We start from the raw sequence: 13,483 nt of genomic DNA, 5'->3' as shown, positions 1-13,483 counted from the left end.
GGGGTGTTGGGGCTCTGCGTTTCCTGGGTTCTGGTCACTGAGCTCACTGGGTTCACATGAGCACTTCTTTCTAAACACAGCACTGGGTACGGAGTTGACACTGTCGCCTCCCTGACACTTCATGTGAAGGCCACCTCTTACAGATAGATTTCTGAAACATTACAGATGTTGATAAATTTGTCTGTAATTATTAGCTTCTCAGTTTTATACAGAAAATGAAGCATTCTCTAAAACTGAATTTTACTAATTAAGTAATACTTTAAAAATGTGTGTGTGTGTGTGTGCACGCGCATGTGTGTGTGTGTGTGCGCGCGCACAAGTGCCCAAAGGTCGATGTTAGACAGCTTCACTCTCCCCATCTCCTTCAGCCTAAAGTTGACTAATTTGGCTAGACTGCCCAGGAAACCGCAGATATTCTGCCCAGGGACTCAGGTGCACCCTGCTGCAGCAGCTTTTCCATGGGTGCTGGGACCACACTTAGGGCCTCACGCTTATGCAGGACACGCTCTACTGACTGGGCCGTTCCCTCGGCTCCTTCTTATTCATTTATTTGTATGCTAATCTTTATGATATTACACATGACTATAATCCCATACATGACTCTAATAGTTTTAAGGGCAGCCTGGGCTAGGTAAGGAGACCCTCTTTCAAAAACAAATTAACTTTTAATGTGCTGCATGTGTTTTCATTCTGTGAATTGTGCTGAATATGACAACCTGTTCTTGATGGCTGATGTCAGTTGTTGTTTGCGCTTGTTGAAAGGTTCTTCTTCTCAGAATTCTAGTCTGGCTCTTCCTGGCAGTTCAGTTCACGTCTGCCTTGGCGCAGCCGTACTGAACGCACGATGGTGCTCACAGCCCTCCCCTTGGCCCTCATCTTTTTGTGTTGGGTTCTAGCACTGGGTGACCTTGGACACACTGTGGGTGTCATATGTCTTTACTCCCCACTGAACTCATTTATTCCAAACTTGCACCCTGCACATCAGTCACGCTCCCTCTGAGTGCCAGCATCACCAAAGCTGCCCGGAAGGAAAGCCAGACTGCCTTTCATAATTTCATCCCGCCATGTTTTCTCATTCTCCAGTATCTGTCCTCCCCCCCCCCCACAGTAGTCACAGGGCTTCTCCTTTCCTCGCAGCTGTCCTTTGTGCTGCAGGATGCTCGTGCCTTCCACCTGCATCCGTCACTGCCACAGACCTGACCCAGCTGTTTGGGCTGCTGGTGTCATGGCCCCGAGCCTTTGCTGGCTGCCTTTTTCTACTGCAGCACATACAGAAGGGCCCTGCTTACTCCAGCTCTGACATCCCCTCTTCTGATAGCCCTTACCCTCCTCAAGCTAGCAGCTCACTTGTCTGTGCCTCCCACAGAAATGCTTCTCAGCTGATGCTTCCCGGTTGCCTCCGGTTGATGTCTCCACTTCTCCCACCCTGCTCTCCATCCAGCTGCTTTCCTTAGCAGCGCACTGAAGGTGTCCAGGTCACCAGCCACCTCCTGTTGCCAGATCTAGGTCTTTGTCCTGTTCCCTCCCCTCCATAGCCGTTGCCACAACTGAGCCTCCCCTCTGAGGAAACGGTTCTTGGGGCCCCTGTGCCTTGTCTCTACTCCCAGACACCAGTGGCTTCTCATCCAGATCCGCTGGCCTCTGTCTCCCCTTACTCACTTAGCGCTCTCATCTAGACTCTGGCATTACAGCAATTTGTTCATCTAGTGATTTCCAGATACTTAGCTCCAGCCCTGCAGCCTTCCTCCAAGGTGCATACAGACCATCTTCACCTACTTGTCTCATAATGTGTCTGGCGACAACCCACACCAGGCAGAGTTCCTGGTTCTCTAGTGTTCTTCCCTTGATCTTGCCCATTGAGGAGATGCCTTCATCATCTTATCCCCCCAGTTCAGTTCGACAGCCCAGGATTGTCTCTTCTAACCCATGAGCGCGCTCTGCGTGTCAGCCCCGCTGCTCGGTGTGGCCTCTCCCCTCATAGCCTGTGCTCATCTTTGCTTGCACATAGACAGTTGCCTGTCTCGTCTCCCAGCCTCACCTTCATTTCCCCCAGATTCTTCCCCGCATGGAAGCCAGAGATATTTTTAAAATGTACGTCAGATGGATAATGCTTCATTTAAAACCTTCTATGGCTTCCCGTTAAAAGGTTTACTTGAAGGAGCCCACTCACTCCGAGACCACATCCAGTCCCACCACAATTGCCCACCTCCACCTGCTGCTCTGCAGTGCAGCCAGCCTCTTCAGGGCTGTAGCATGGGGCTTCTTAACTCTTTCCCCTCTCCACCCTTTTCCCTAAGAAATGTTTTCGTGACCCTGGGTACATAGGGATATAAAATAGTTACACAAACCAAACACTTACAGTCATAAATCCCTTTCCTTTTACTTGTTAATCTGAGTTGTTCTTTCACATTGAATCACCAGTTATGAATATGATGATGGGGCTGGAGAGATGGCTCAGTGGTTAAGAGCATTGCCTGCTCTTCCAGAGGTCCTGAGTTCAATTCCCAGTAACCACATGGTGGCTCACAGCCATGTGTAATGAGATCTGGTGCCCTCTTCTGGCCTGCAGGGGATACATGCAGACAGACTATTGTATACGTAATTAATAAATACATCTTTTTAAAAATGAATATGATGATGCAAAAATGTGATTTGGAGAATTTATCAGAAGAGTGGCCAGTTCATTTTTTAGTGTCTAATTCTTAAAGAGAGTCCTCCTGGGTGATTTTCTGGTGGTCTTCTATGCCTGTGTTCCACATGGAAGGCTAAGACTTGTGAATACCCTCATGTGAGCATCACCTTAATCTGTGAGCAGCACAATTCAGTTTTTAATTGTTTTTTAAAACTAGTTTTCATGTTACCCTCCTTGCTGTGTTCTACAGCAAGCACCCTCCTTGCTGTGTTCTATGGGGAGCACCCTCCTTGCTGTGTTCTACAGGGAATGCCCTCCTTGCTGTGTTCTATGGGGAGCACCCTCCTTGCTGTGTTCTACAGGGAGTGCCCTCCTTGCTGTGTTCTATGGGGAGCACCCTCCTTGCTGTGTTCTCTGGGGAGCACCCTCCTTGCTGTGTTCTACAGGGAGTGCCCTCCTTGCTGTGTTCTATGGGGAGCACCCTCCTTGCTGTGTTCTACGGCGAGCACCCTCCTTGCTGTGTTCTATGGGGAGCACCCTCCTTGCTGTGTTCTACAGGGAATGCCCTCCTTGCTGTGTTCTACGGCGAGCACCCTCCTTGCTGTGTTCTATGGGGAGCACCCTCCTTGCTGTGTTCTATGGGGAGCACCCTCCTTGCTGTGTTCTATGGGGAGCACCCTCCTTGCTGTGTTCTACGGCGAGCACCCTCCTTGCTGTGTTCTACGGGGAGCACCCTCCTTGCTGTGTTCTATGGGGAGCACCCTTCTTGCTGTGTTCTACGGGGAGCACCCTTCTTGCTGTGTTCTACAGCGAGTGCCCTCCTTGCTGTGTTCTACAGGGAGTGCCCTCCTTGCTGTGTTCTACAGGGAGCACCCTCCTTGCTGTGTTCTACAGGGAGCACCCTCCTTGCTGTGTTCTACAGGGAGTGCCCTCCTTGCTGTGTTCTACAGGGAGTGCCCTCCTTGCTGTGTTCTACAGCGAGCACCCTCCTTGCTGTGTTCTACAGGGAGCACCCTCCTTGCTGTGTTCTATGGGGAGCACCCTCCTTGCTGTGTTCTACAGGGAGCACCCTCCTTGCTGTGTTCTACAGGGAGCACCCTCCTTGCTGTGTTCTACAGGGAGCACCCTCCTTGCTGTGTTCTACAGGGAGTGCCCTCCTTGCTGTGTTCTACGGCGAGCACCCTCCTTGCTGTGTTCTACAGGGAGTGCCCTCCTTGCTGTGTTCTATGGGGAGCACCCTCCTTGCTGTGTTCTACAGGGAGCACCCTCCTTGCTGTGTTCTACAGGGAGCACCCTCCTTGCTGTGTTCTACAGGGAGCACCCTCCTTGCTGTGTTCTACAGGGAGCACCCTCCTTGCTGTGTTCTACAGGGAGTGCCCTCCTTGCTGTGTTCTACAGGGAGCACCCTCCTTGCTGTGTTCTACAGGGAGCACCCTCCTTGCTGTGTTCTACAGGGAGTGCCCTCCTTGCTGTGTTCTATGGGGAGCACCCTCCTTGCTGTGTTCTACAGGGAGCACCCTCCTTGCTGTGTTCTACAGGGAGCGCCCTCCTTGCTGTGTTCTCTGGGGAGCGCCCTCCTTGCTGTGTTCTACGGGGAGTGCCCTCCTTGCTGTGTTCTACGGGGAGTGCCCTCCTTGCTGTGTTCTACAGGGAGTGCCCTCCTTGCTGTGTTCTATGGGGAGCGCCCTCCTTGCTGTGTTCTATGGGGAGCACCCTCCTTGCTGTGTTCTATGGGGAGCACCCACCTTGCTGTGCTCTACAGCAAGCGCCCTCCTTGCCGGAACTGCACTGCAGCAGCCTCCAGGTCCGCTACAGCGCTGGCCTGGCCCTCTCAGCTTCTCTTTTCCTCACTGAGGATTTCCTCTGTTCTCAACTTTGAAATAGTTTTAAAGGAGTGAAGTGCTCTCTGCTCCCACGCTTTGTTCTGCTGTGCTCCCAGCGCTGTGGGTGTTGCTGTTGCTCCAGTTTAATGTGGCGGAGGTTTGGGAAAGGCCTAGCTGAGGAAAGTAGCTAAGACATCCCTAACTAACCCTAGCTTCCTCTGGAATTTCTTCATGTTAGTCTTCCAGACAGGCCCTAAGGGGCCTCACCTACCCACCTTATTAGCTTCTGCCCTGAGAATTCTAGCTCCCTGAGGACCTGGCCTGCTCTGCCCCTCGCGGCCCTCACTGGGTCCCTGTCCCTGCACTCAGATATGTCCTAGAGGACTGGGCTGTGCTGACAAAAAGGGGCAGCCCCCTCTGGCACGTCCATAGGCTTTTACACTTAACTGTTTGTAACACACCGATCATGGCTGCGGGGCACAGTGGTGACACAGCATTTTAAAGACTCACTCTGCCTAGAGGGTTGACAGATCTGCTATAGGATGGCATTGACTAGTCTCCTGAGGAAGGAGGGAAGGCAGAGGGCTAGCAGGGAGAGTCCAGGTGGAGGGAATATACGGGGGGCGGGCAGATGTCATCAGTCTAGATAGCAGTTCTCAACCCCTGCGTCATGACTCCTTTGGGGGTCACATATCAGATATTTACGTTAGGATTTATAGCCGTAGCAAAACTACAGTTATAAAGTAGTGATGAAATAATTTTATGGTTGGGGGTCACCACAACATGAGGACCCGTATTAAAAGGTCACAGGATGAGGAAGCCTGAGAACCTGCTATGGGATAACCCCTTTGTATGCTGTGAATATGTTTCATTACCATCAGTTAATAAAGAAACTGCTTTGGCCTATAGCAAGGCAGGATAGAGCCAGGTGAGAAATTCAAAACAGAGATACAGGGAGAAGGACAGAGTCAGGGAGATGCCAAGAAGCCACCAGAGCAACAAGTTGTACTAGATCACAGGTAAAACCATGAACTACATGGCAATGCATAGATTAATAGGCATGGGTTAATTTGAAAGTAGGAGCTAGTTAGTAATAAGCCTGAGCAATAGACCAAACAGTTTGTAACTAATATAAGTTTCTGTGTGATTATTTGGGACCACATGACAGGAAATGAAAGCTCCATCTCCATTACTGAACCCCTGCTCTAGATACATGCTGGTGGTCTTGCTTTTTAACTTTCCCTCTCCTGAGTGATGTAACCAAAAGCACTGAGGTAGCATCCTGCCTCAACTATAATATTACATTACTTTTTTTTATTTTGTTTTGTTTTTGTTTTTAAGACAGTTTCTCTGGGTAGCCCTGGCTGTCCTGGAACTAGCTTTGTAGACCAAGCTGGCCTCACACTGCCTCTGCCTCCTGAGTGCTGGGATTAATGGTGTATGCTGCCACCATCCAGCTTCATTTTTAAAGAGATAATTTGAATTGGGTCTTCAATTGAAAGAACAATGAATAACCTAAAATAGAAAGCCAATAGGAGCTATCTGGCTATATTTGGTTTTGAATATCTTTGAGTAGTCCTCCATCTTCTCTGGACATCATGACCATCTTGCCTGTCTTCATGCTTGCTGTCTTGAGACTTACTGTAAATAAAGAGCTGCTTTGTTTGGGGTATTCTTTATTTTGGAATGTTGTCATTTTCCCTCTCAAAATTGATTTAGTTGCGACTGAGGGGAAAGACTGAAGAGCCTGCAGTCATCAAGATTGTATTTCTGAAGAGGCTCAATCTCTGAAAGGAAAATGACTGTCAATAGAAGCTGTCCAGCTAAGAGTCACCATGTCCTTGAATCTCAGACTCAAGAGCTCTCGCCCTGGAGAACAACTTGCCTGACTGGTCAAGGGAATCATTACAGAAAGAAGGTGGACCAGTTGTCAGGCTAACATTCCCAGTGAGGAGTAGGGTAAAAGAAATCGCAGCTATCAGTGATAGTTTGTGGGTCCTCTAAAACAGTGGCCACCATTTTTTAATTAGTTTTTAATTTGACAGTTTGCTGCCGTAAATCTGATTGCCAGCGTGTGGAGAATTCATCTGTCTGTTTTAGATTGATGCATCGCAGTGGCTCTGCTTCCTCCAGGAAACCATCAACAAGAGGAAGTGCTCCGAGTGCTCGTCATGTTTTCTGGGTGTTTGCAGTTTGTTAGGTCTGTCATAAACTGTAACATTTGCGTCTCCTCAGAGTTTTGAGATTAGTTCACAAGACTTCAGAAAAACACAGAGGGGATGAGATATGCTGGTGCCAGCTTGCAAAGTAATCGTGTTTCACTACTTTAGTCAATAATCTAACGCGTACGTCTAAAGGTTAATCTGCTGTTCCAAGGTCATTCCAAAGATACCTTCATTTCAGTAGAGGACTGTAAGGCCGTCTTTCTCCTTAAGAAACTGCAGGGCTTGGGGAAAACTTTTTGTTTTGGTTTTTGTTGTTTCGTTTTTAATCCGTTCCTTTACTTACGTGAGTGTGTGTGCGCCTGAGTTTTATACTCGCCAAGTGGACTAGGTGCCCTCAGACCTAGAGCACGTCAGGTGTCACTGCAGTTGGGACTAAAGGCCGTTCTGAGCCCTCCAGTGTGGGTACGGAGACCCCAGCCTGGGTCCCCTGCAGGACCCACTGAGTTCCTTTTGCTTTGTTTTTTAATCTGGACTCGATCGCGAGCTCTCCTTTGGCTGGAGAAAGAGGAGGCACGCTCAGCCTCTCACTCCTGCCTTGTCCAAGCGTGCACCACAGTTAGGATACGGGCAAAAACCCTTCCTAAGCAGAAGGACCTCCAGCTGAATACACTAAACGAGGAACCTGTTCCTCCCGCCATGCTGCCTCTTGGTAGACATCATGGCCACCTTTGTTGTGGCTCAAGGATCTAACTTCTCTCTTGTTGCCAGAACCATTCGTCATATACACACTGAGAATAGGAAACGATTAATTCCAGGGGTCAGGGTTGGGTTCTATGTATCAACATTAGAGAGTAGGAGTTTGTAAAACTCCCAATATTCCTTGCTGCGGGCGAAACCCTTTATTAAACCTTGTTGCAGGCCTGCTGTTGCCGGAGCTGGAAGACCCAAACTGAGCTTAGCCCACGCGCCGCGCTGTTGGGTGGGGGCTGCGCAGCCGCAGTAGGAGGGTCTGGGCCTGTACTACGGGGCAACAACCGACCGTTCTGGCATCAACCGTCTTCCTCCCTCACCCGGTTAACTTCATCCACCTGAATGAGCAGCCATGGCCTGGGCTACGGGCATCCTGCGAGCCAGCAAAAGAGTGAGTGCAGCTGGAGTGGATCTCAGGGACCTGAGCATAGCTCTGCGGCCCAGTCGCGTGCTGCATGTGCCTCTCAGCCGGGCCTGGTGGAGCGTCACTCCCACGTCCACCATGTCGACCCTGAAGGGTGAACTTATCCAGCACTTCAGCTCCGAAGAGCCCATTCTCCACAACAAGGTTTCCATTATAGGAACTGGGTCAGTCGGCATGGCCTGTGCCATCAGCATTATAGCGAAAGGCTTGACTGATGAGCTTGCCCTTGTTGACAGTAATGAAGAAAAAATGAAGGGTGAGACGATGGATCTCCAGCATGGCAGTGTCTTCATGAAAATGCCAAATATTGTTTGCAGCAAAGATTTCCATGTCACTGCCAACTCGGAGGTAGTGGTTATCACAGCAGGTGCACGCCAGGCGAAAGACGAAACGCGCCTGAATTTAGTCCAGCGGAACGTAGCCATCTTTAAGGTGATGATCGCCAGTATTGTCAAACACAGCCCCCGCTGCAAATTGATTGTCGTTTCCAATCCAGTGGATATCTTAGCGTATATAACCTGGAAACTGAGCGGGTTTCCCAAAAACCGTATTATTGGAAGTGGCTGCAACCTAGATACTGCTCGCTTCCGTTACATGCTTGGCGAGAGGCTTGGGATTCACTCTGAAAGCTGCCACGGGTGGGTCCTTGGGGAGCATGGAGACTCAAGTGTCCCCGTGTGGAGTGGAGTGAACATCGCTGGGGTGCCTCTGAAAGAGCTGAATTCTGCCATAGGAACTAGCAAAGACCCCGAGCAGTGGGGAAATGTCCACAAAGACGTGATTGCCAGTGCCTACAAGATTATCAAAATGAAAGGCTATACCTCCTGGGCCATTGGCCTGTCTGTAGCTGATATTGCAGAAAGTATTCTGAAGAATCTCAGGAAAACACATCCAGTCTCCACCAAAATTAAAGGTCTCTACGGAATAAAAGAAGAGGTGTTTCTCAGTGTGCCTTGTATCCTGGGAGAAAATGGCATCTCTGATATTATAAAGGTGAAGCTGAGCCCCACAGAGGAAGCCCAGATGGTGAAGAGTGCAGAAACACTTTGGAAAATTCAGAAGGATATCAAGTTTTAAGCCAGCCCTGTAAAGATGCCGAAGACAACAGATGCAGTATATGCGGATGTGGCATGAACTGGGGGTTCTGAAGGTTGGCGGTCTCTGGTTTGGTCTCCTGTTGTGTGGCATCCAGCTGCCAGGTGACTTTGCCTTTTCAGTTTCTGAGTGACTCAATTAAAGGTATTTTTGGTGTTTCAAGTACTGGTTCTTGCCTGTTGGTGTGGTGTTCAAGAAATTGATTCGTAAGAACACATACTGACTGGTCTATTCTGGTTGGTACATTAAGATATTATGAAGGGGACAGGAAGGGTGGCACCTGCTGCTCTTGCATGGACCCAGGTTCAGTTCCCAGCACCCACATGGTATTCTACATACATTAGACAACATACTTTTACATATATATTTTTAGAGGCATCACGAAATGTGGACTGCAGCTGCTTCAAGAGCGGGGGAGGGGGGAGTTGAGGGGGTAGAGGGAGGAGAGGAGATGGGAAGGAAGCAGACTGAACATGGAAGCCTTGGTGGTCAGACTGTAGGCAGGACTGATTAGCAGAGCTTATACAGGAAACAGAAATGGAATGAGCCTCTCAACAAAGAAGGCAAAAAAAAAAAACCTCACAAAAAAGAAAAACTATTTCAAACTCAGCTTTTAGTGGCAACAACTACTTGCCTGTTAGAATTGATTCTGTAAGGATTTTGTGATTAGAGAGAACCTGAATATTTTAAGCAAATTTTTAATATATAATGCGTTAGACAAAATGGTTTTCAGTTTCTTCTTCCACAGCCCAGACCATGGGGGGGGGGGGCAGCACCCACATGCACGTGGCTGCAGTGCAGACGTGCAGACACAACCACGCAGTCGGACCTGCCTCCCCAACTGCATGACACACTTGTCTGGTCGCTCATTGTTGAGGGGCAAATGATAAATACACCAGCCACACCGCTGGTGTTCTTGTTCCTGGCGTACTGGTTCCACAGCCCTGAGGAAGCTGCTGGAGTGGGAACGAGAGCATTATTAGAGGTGTAATCTTGGTTCTATTCTAACATCTAAAGTATCAGTCAGACCCTTCTCTGAACGTCCGTATTTCCAATAATGGCTTCCGAGGACAGCAGTATTTCAGGACAAGGTTCTGGGGCCTGATACTCCAGGGAATGCCTTTTATGCCTTAATCCCTGCACAGAACACTCCCAGAAACAGCCTGTGGTGGCCCACAGACCATGCTTACAAGGGTGACCCTACAACCCATAGCATAAAAAACATTCTCCCTGACCAACAAGGGCAGAGCAGAGGAGATCCCAGAGTTTCACTTTGGAGTAATGTGACCAGCATGCTCACAGTCATCAATTCTGGGGGCTGAGGGAAAGTTCCATGGCAGTAGCTGTGAATTTTCCTTAGTATATTTAGGTTCAGATTAAACTTAGTGATATTCACTCTTAAATCTTTTTTCCAAGGGCATCTTTAAATGGGAATAATTTATTGACCTTTGTATGGCCTTCACTGATACATATTTGATAGATACTGTCCATATAAATAATACCATCTTGGAACCCCATGGAGCCCCATTATTTGAAGCAACTTGAGTGTCTGTTTATTACATAAAGTGGACTCTGGGTTTCCATTCCCACAGTTGGAAGGCACAGGGCCCAGCAGGGTCCTCTATCCTGTGTCTTCAGTGTCCACATCTCAGTCGGAAGTCTTCTCTGAACTCACGACCTCAGGAACAAATAATAATACAGTCTTTGAGGCTTGAGAGACAGCGATGAGGTCAGGAATGGGGGATAGAGCAGTGTCCGCATTCATACACTCACTCTCTCTCTCTCTCACACACACACAGAGAGAGAGAGAGAGAGAGAGAGAGAGGGAGGGAGGGAGGGAGGGAGGGAGAGAGAGAGAGAGGGAGAGAGAGAGAGAGAGAGACCCAGCATCACCTGTGCCTACTAGCCTTGTTGTTCCTAGCGGCTGACCACAGTTACCACTGATGAGGGACCGTGGAAAGAAATTGTACTTGGTCTTCAGTGCTAGACAGTTGAACACAAGCTGTAAAATTCATCAGCCAGAAAGGCAAGGAGCAGCATACTGCAAACCGTGGCCAGAGAGGCATTGGGTTTTCAAACCCAAACATCTCTGCGAAGTTCCTTTCATAGGTTGTGATTGGTGTTTTTGTAAAGCCGCTCTTTATATGAATCTTGGGTATTCAGCATCTGGGTCACCTCTACCACCACTTTCATATGGTAGTCACAGCATCTGTGACCACAGAAGAGACCCCTCCCCTGTCTTAGTCCCTCTTCACGGATGTCACCACTGTTGCTGGTCCTCGCGGAGAGTCTCTCATGAAGGCTCATCATCCAGAGAAAATGGTAAGGAGAGGCAATGCCCATGCGTGTATTCAAGACTAGCTGAATACACCTATCTGGCTGGCAGGTGTCTGTGAGCAGTGTTTGTCACATTTGCCTAACACAAGATGGGACTGGGAAATGTGCTTTGGGGGCTCAGTGGCAGAGTGTTTGCCTAAGTATGCAAAGCTTGGTATGTGGATCTAGAGGACCCAGACGGTTGGCCTCCTACAGATTCCATAAATGGTGAGGATAGTCACACCAAATGGTCCATAACTATAAAACACGCCATGATGTCCACACCCATGCGAGCTTTGTTTTCAGAATCCAGCATACACGTTTGGATAATGCTACAGTGGCCGTGGCCTCAGATTGAGTGCTCACTGTGAGGAGGAGGGAGGGGCTGTACATTATGTGCACCGCCCAGCTTGTCCTCACAACTCTTCAGGTGAGTATACGCTGTCTCCTTTCTGCATATGTGGATGCTGGCGAGAAAACGACAGTGGCTGGGATTTGAACAGTGGGCTCTCCAACACCAGCATCTGTGTCGCCAAGTGTATGCTACGGAGGCTGTGTGCTAGCCTAGAATTTACAAAGACTGAAAACGATGTAAACCCTGAATTTGGCAAGAGGGTACAAATTTAACCTCCATTTGAAATAAATACATATTATCAACAGCAAAAGAAAAATTACCTGTATCTCCAGTAGCCTCCCTCAGAAATGATTGCTGCACAGTCCTGGAAGCTTTGTGAGCCAGCACAGCACCTGCATCCAAAGGGAGATGTGACTGGGTGTGGCTGGTGGGGTTGGCCTGGACCATGTGTGGGGCAGGGTCAGATGCCCGGAGTGTGCACCGAGTGTGCACCCAGGGAGACTGCCCTCCCCCACAGCAGTGATGCCCTGCACAGAGGTCTGCACACCCCTCCTTGACTCTTGGCTTTAATCCCCTTTCGCTGGTGAAATCTCAGTGTGGGTTTTTCATACTGGCACATGAGAATATTCTAATATATTTGTCACTAGTTTTTTTTTTCTCTCTCTCTCCAGCTCTAAACTTCTGACGTTGAATGGTCTGAGTATAATCATGTATTTAAATGGACAGAAACTGTATTGCCCGCTGCATCTCTATAAACGGAAGCCACCATGAGTCCCCTTGTAGATGCACATTGTAGATGATTGTAGATACGCATCCTGGGAGTCTGTTGAGTTACACATGTCGCCGTCTAGACCAGGAGTGAAGCTGTGTTGTTAGTTAGCGGGTTCACTCTTGGAAGAGCAGTGTTCTCTTCGGTGCTGAACACAGCGCTCAGCTTCACTGCTGCTGTCTGCTCTGCAGTTGTGAGAACGGGGTGTTCCCCGCTCAGCAAGATGCTGCCTCTAAGCGCTTCATCTATCTCTCCCTCCTTCTGACATTTGATACTTTTTTTCTTCTAGATGAAGGACTTTCGAAGTAAGATGCAATCCATATTTCCAACGATTCCCAAGAACTCCGAGTCAGCTGTTAAGTGGGAGGAAGTACTGGAGTCTAAGTGAGATGGGTGTGGACGGCTCCCTGAGAATCGCGGCAGGCACGGCAGCTTTGGAAACGCCCCATCGGAACAGGACTGGGTGACTTCTCTCCAGGAACACGTGCAGATGGCCGGCGAACCCACGGGCCACAGCCATAGCCATCTGCCCATGGTGCAGGGAAGGAATGTTTTCCTAAAGCTAAGACAACTATTTAATTACTGAGATGTTCCCCTTGAGGAGGGGTCCCAGAGGAAATATTTCTGTTTAGAACAATAAACCATGTTTCATATTTGCAAAACCAGTAAGCTAGAAAATTTTTGTAAGAGCTGGAGAGCTGACTGTGCTCCTGCAGAGGACCCCAGCGCATTTCCCCACCACCACTCTGGGTGACTCAAACCCACCTGAGCTGTGGCTCTAGGGCATCTAATGTCCTCTTCTGAATTCTGTGGGCACCTGACTTACCTGCGAACACACCCATACGCGTACACAATTAAAAACTAAAGCTAAATATTTTTAGAAACTCAGTAGGTTGTGTGTGTACACCTATGCATATGTGTAACAATAGTAAAGAAGTCGTGGATTTAAAGCGAGTGAGGGTGGACAGTGAAGGAGGTGGAGTGGGGAGAGGGAGGGCTGAAAATGATGCAAGCAGTTCCCATATGTGAAATTCTCAAAAAGAAAAAAACTTTTAATAAGAAAAAGTCATCACAGACAGACTCCTAACAGCAGAACAGACCTCAGTGTATCTAATTGAATGAATTTTAAAAGCCTATCTTATCTCGGATGACTA

General features: G+C 48.7%; 2 protein-coding genes across 3 annotated transcripts in view; both read left to right on the top strand.

Annotated features, from left to right (window-relative positions):
- The window catches only part of Tmem242 (transmembrane protein 242), a 28,324-nt gene extending 15,330 nt beyond the window's left edge, over positions 1-12,994 (top strand). The window contains exon 4 of the mRNA XM_041680147.1: positions 12,619-12,994. Coding sequence (XP_041536081.1) covers positions 12,619-12,717 — 99 coding nt within the window. The 3' untranslated portion in view covers positions 12,718-12,994. The remainder of the gene's footprint in view (positions 1-12,618) is intronic.
- Ldhal6b (lactate dehydrogenase A like 6B) lies at positions 7,542-8,883 on the top strand. Of its 2 annotated transcripts, XM_041680145.1 has the most exons (2): positions 7,542-8,093; positions 8,256-8,883. In XM_041680145.1, the coding sequence occupies exons 1-2, from the start codon at positions 7,723-7,725 to the stop codon at positions 8,869-8,871; spliced, it is 987 nt and encodes a 328-aa protein (XP_041536079.1). In that variant the 5' UTR covers positions 7,542-7,722; the 3' UTR covers positions 8,872-8,883. The 2 variants fall into 2 exon arrangements, with proteins under 2 accessions (XP_041536079.1, XP_041536078.1); XM_041680144.1 differs by having other exon boundaries at positions 7,542-8,883.
- Positions 12,995-13,483: the final 489 nt, after the last annotated feature.

The sequence above is a fragment of the Microtus oregoni genome, unplaced genomic scaffold (assembly GCF_018167655.1).
Source record: "Microtus oregoni isolate MIOR12 unplaced genomic scaffold, Mior012 000033F_ref0000390, whole genome shotgun sequence".
Classification (NCBI taxonomy): domain Eukaryota; kingdom Metazoa; phylum Chordata; class Mammalia; order Rodentia; family Cricetidae; genus Microtus; species Microtus oregoni.
This window is presented reverse-complemented; position numbering and strand designations above follow the sequence as displayed.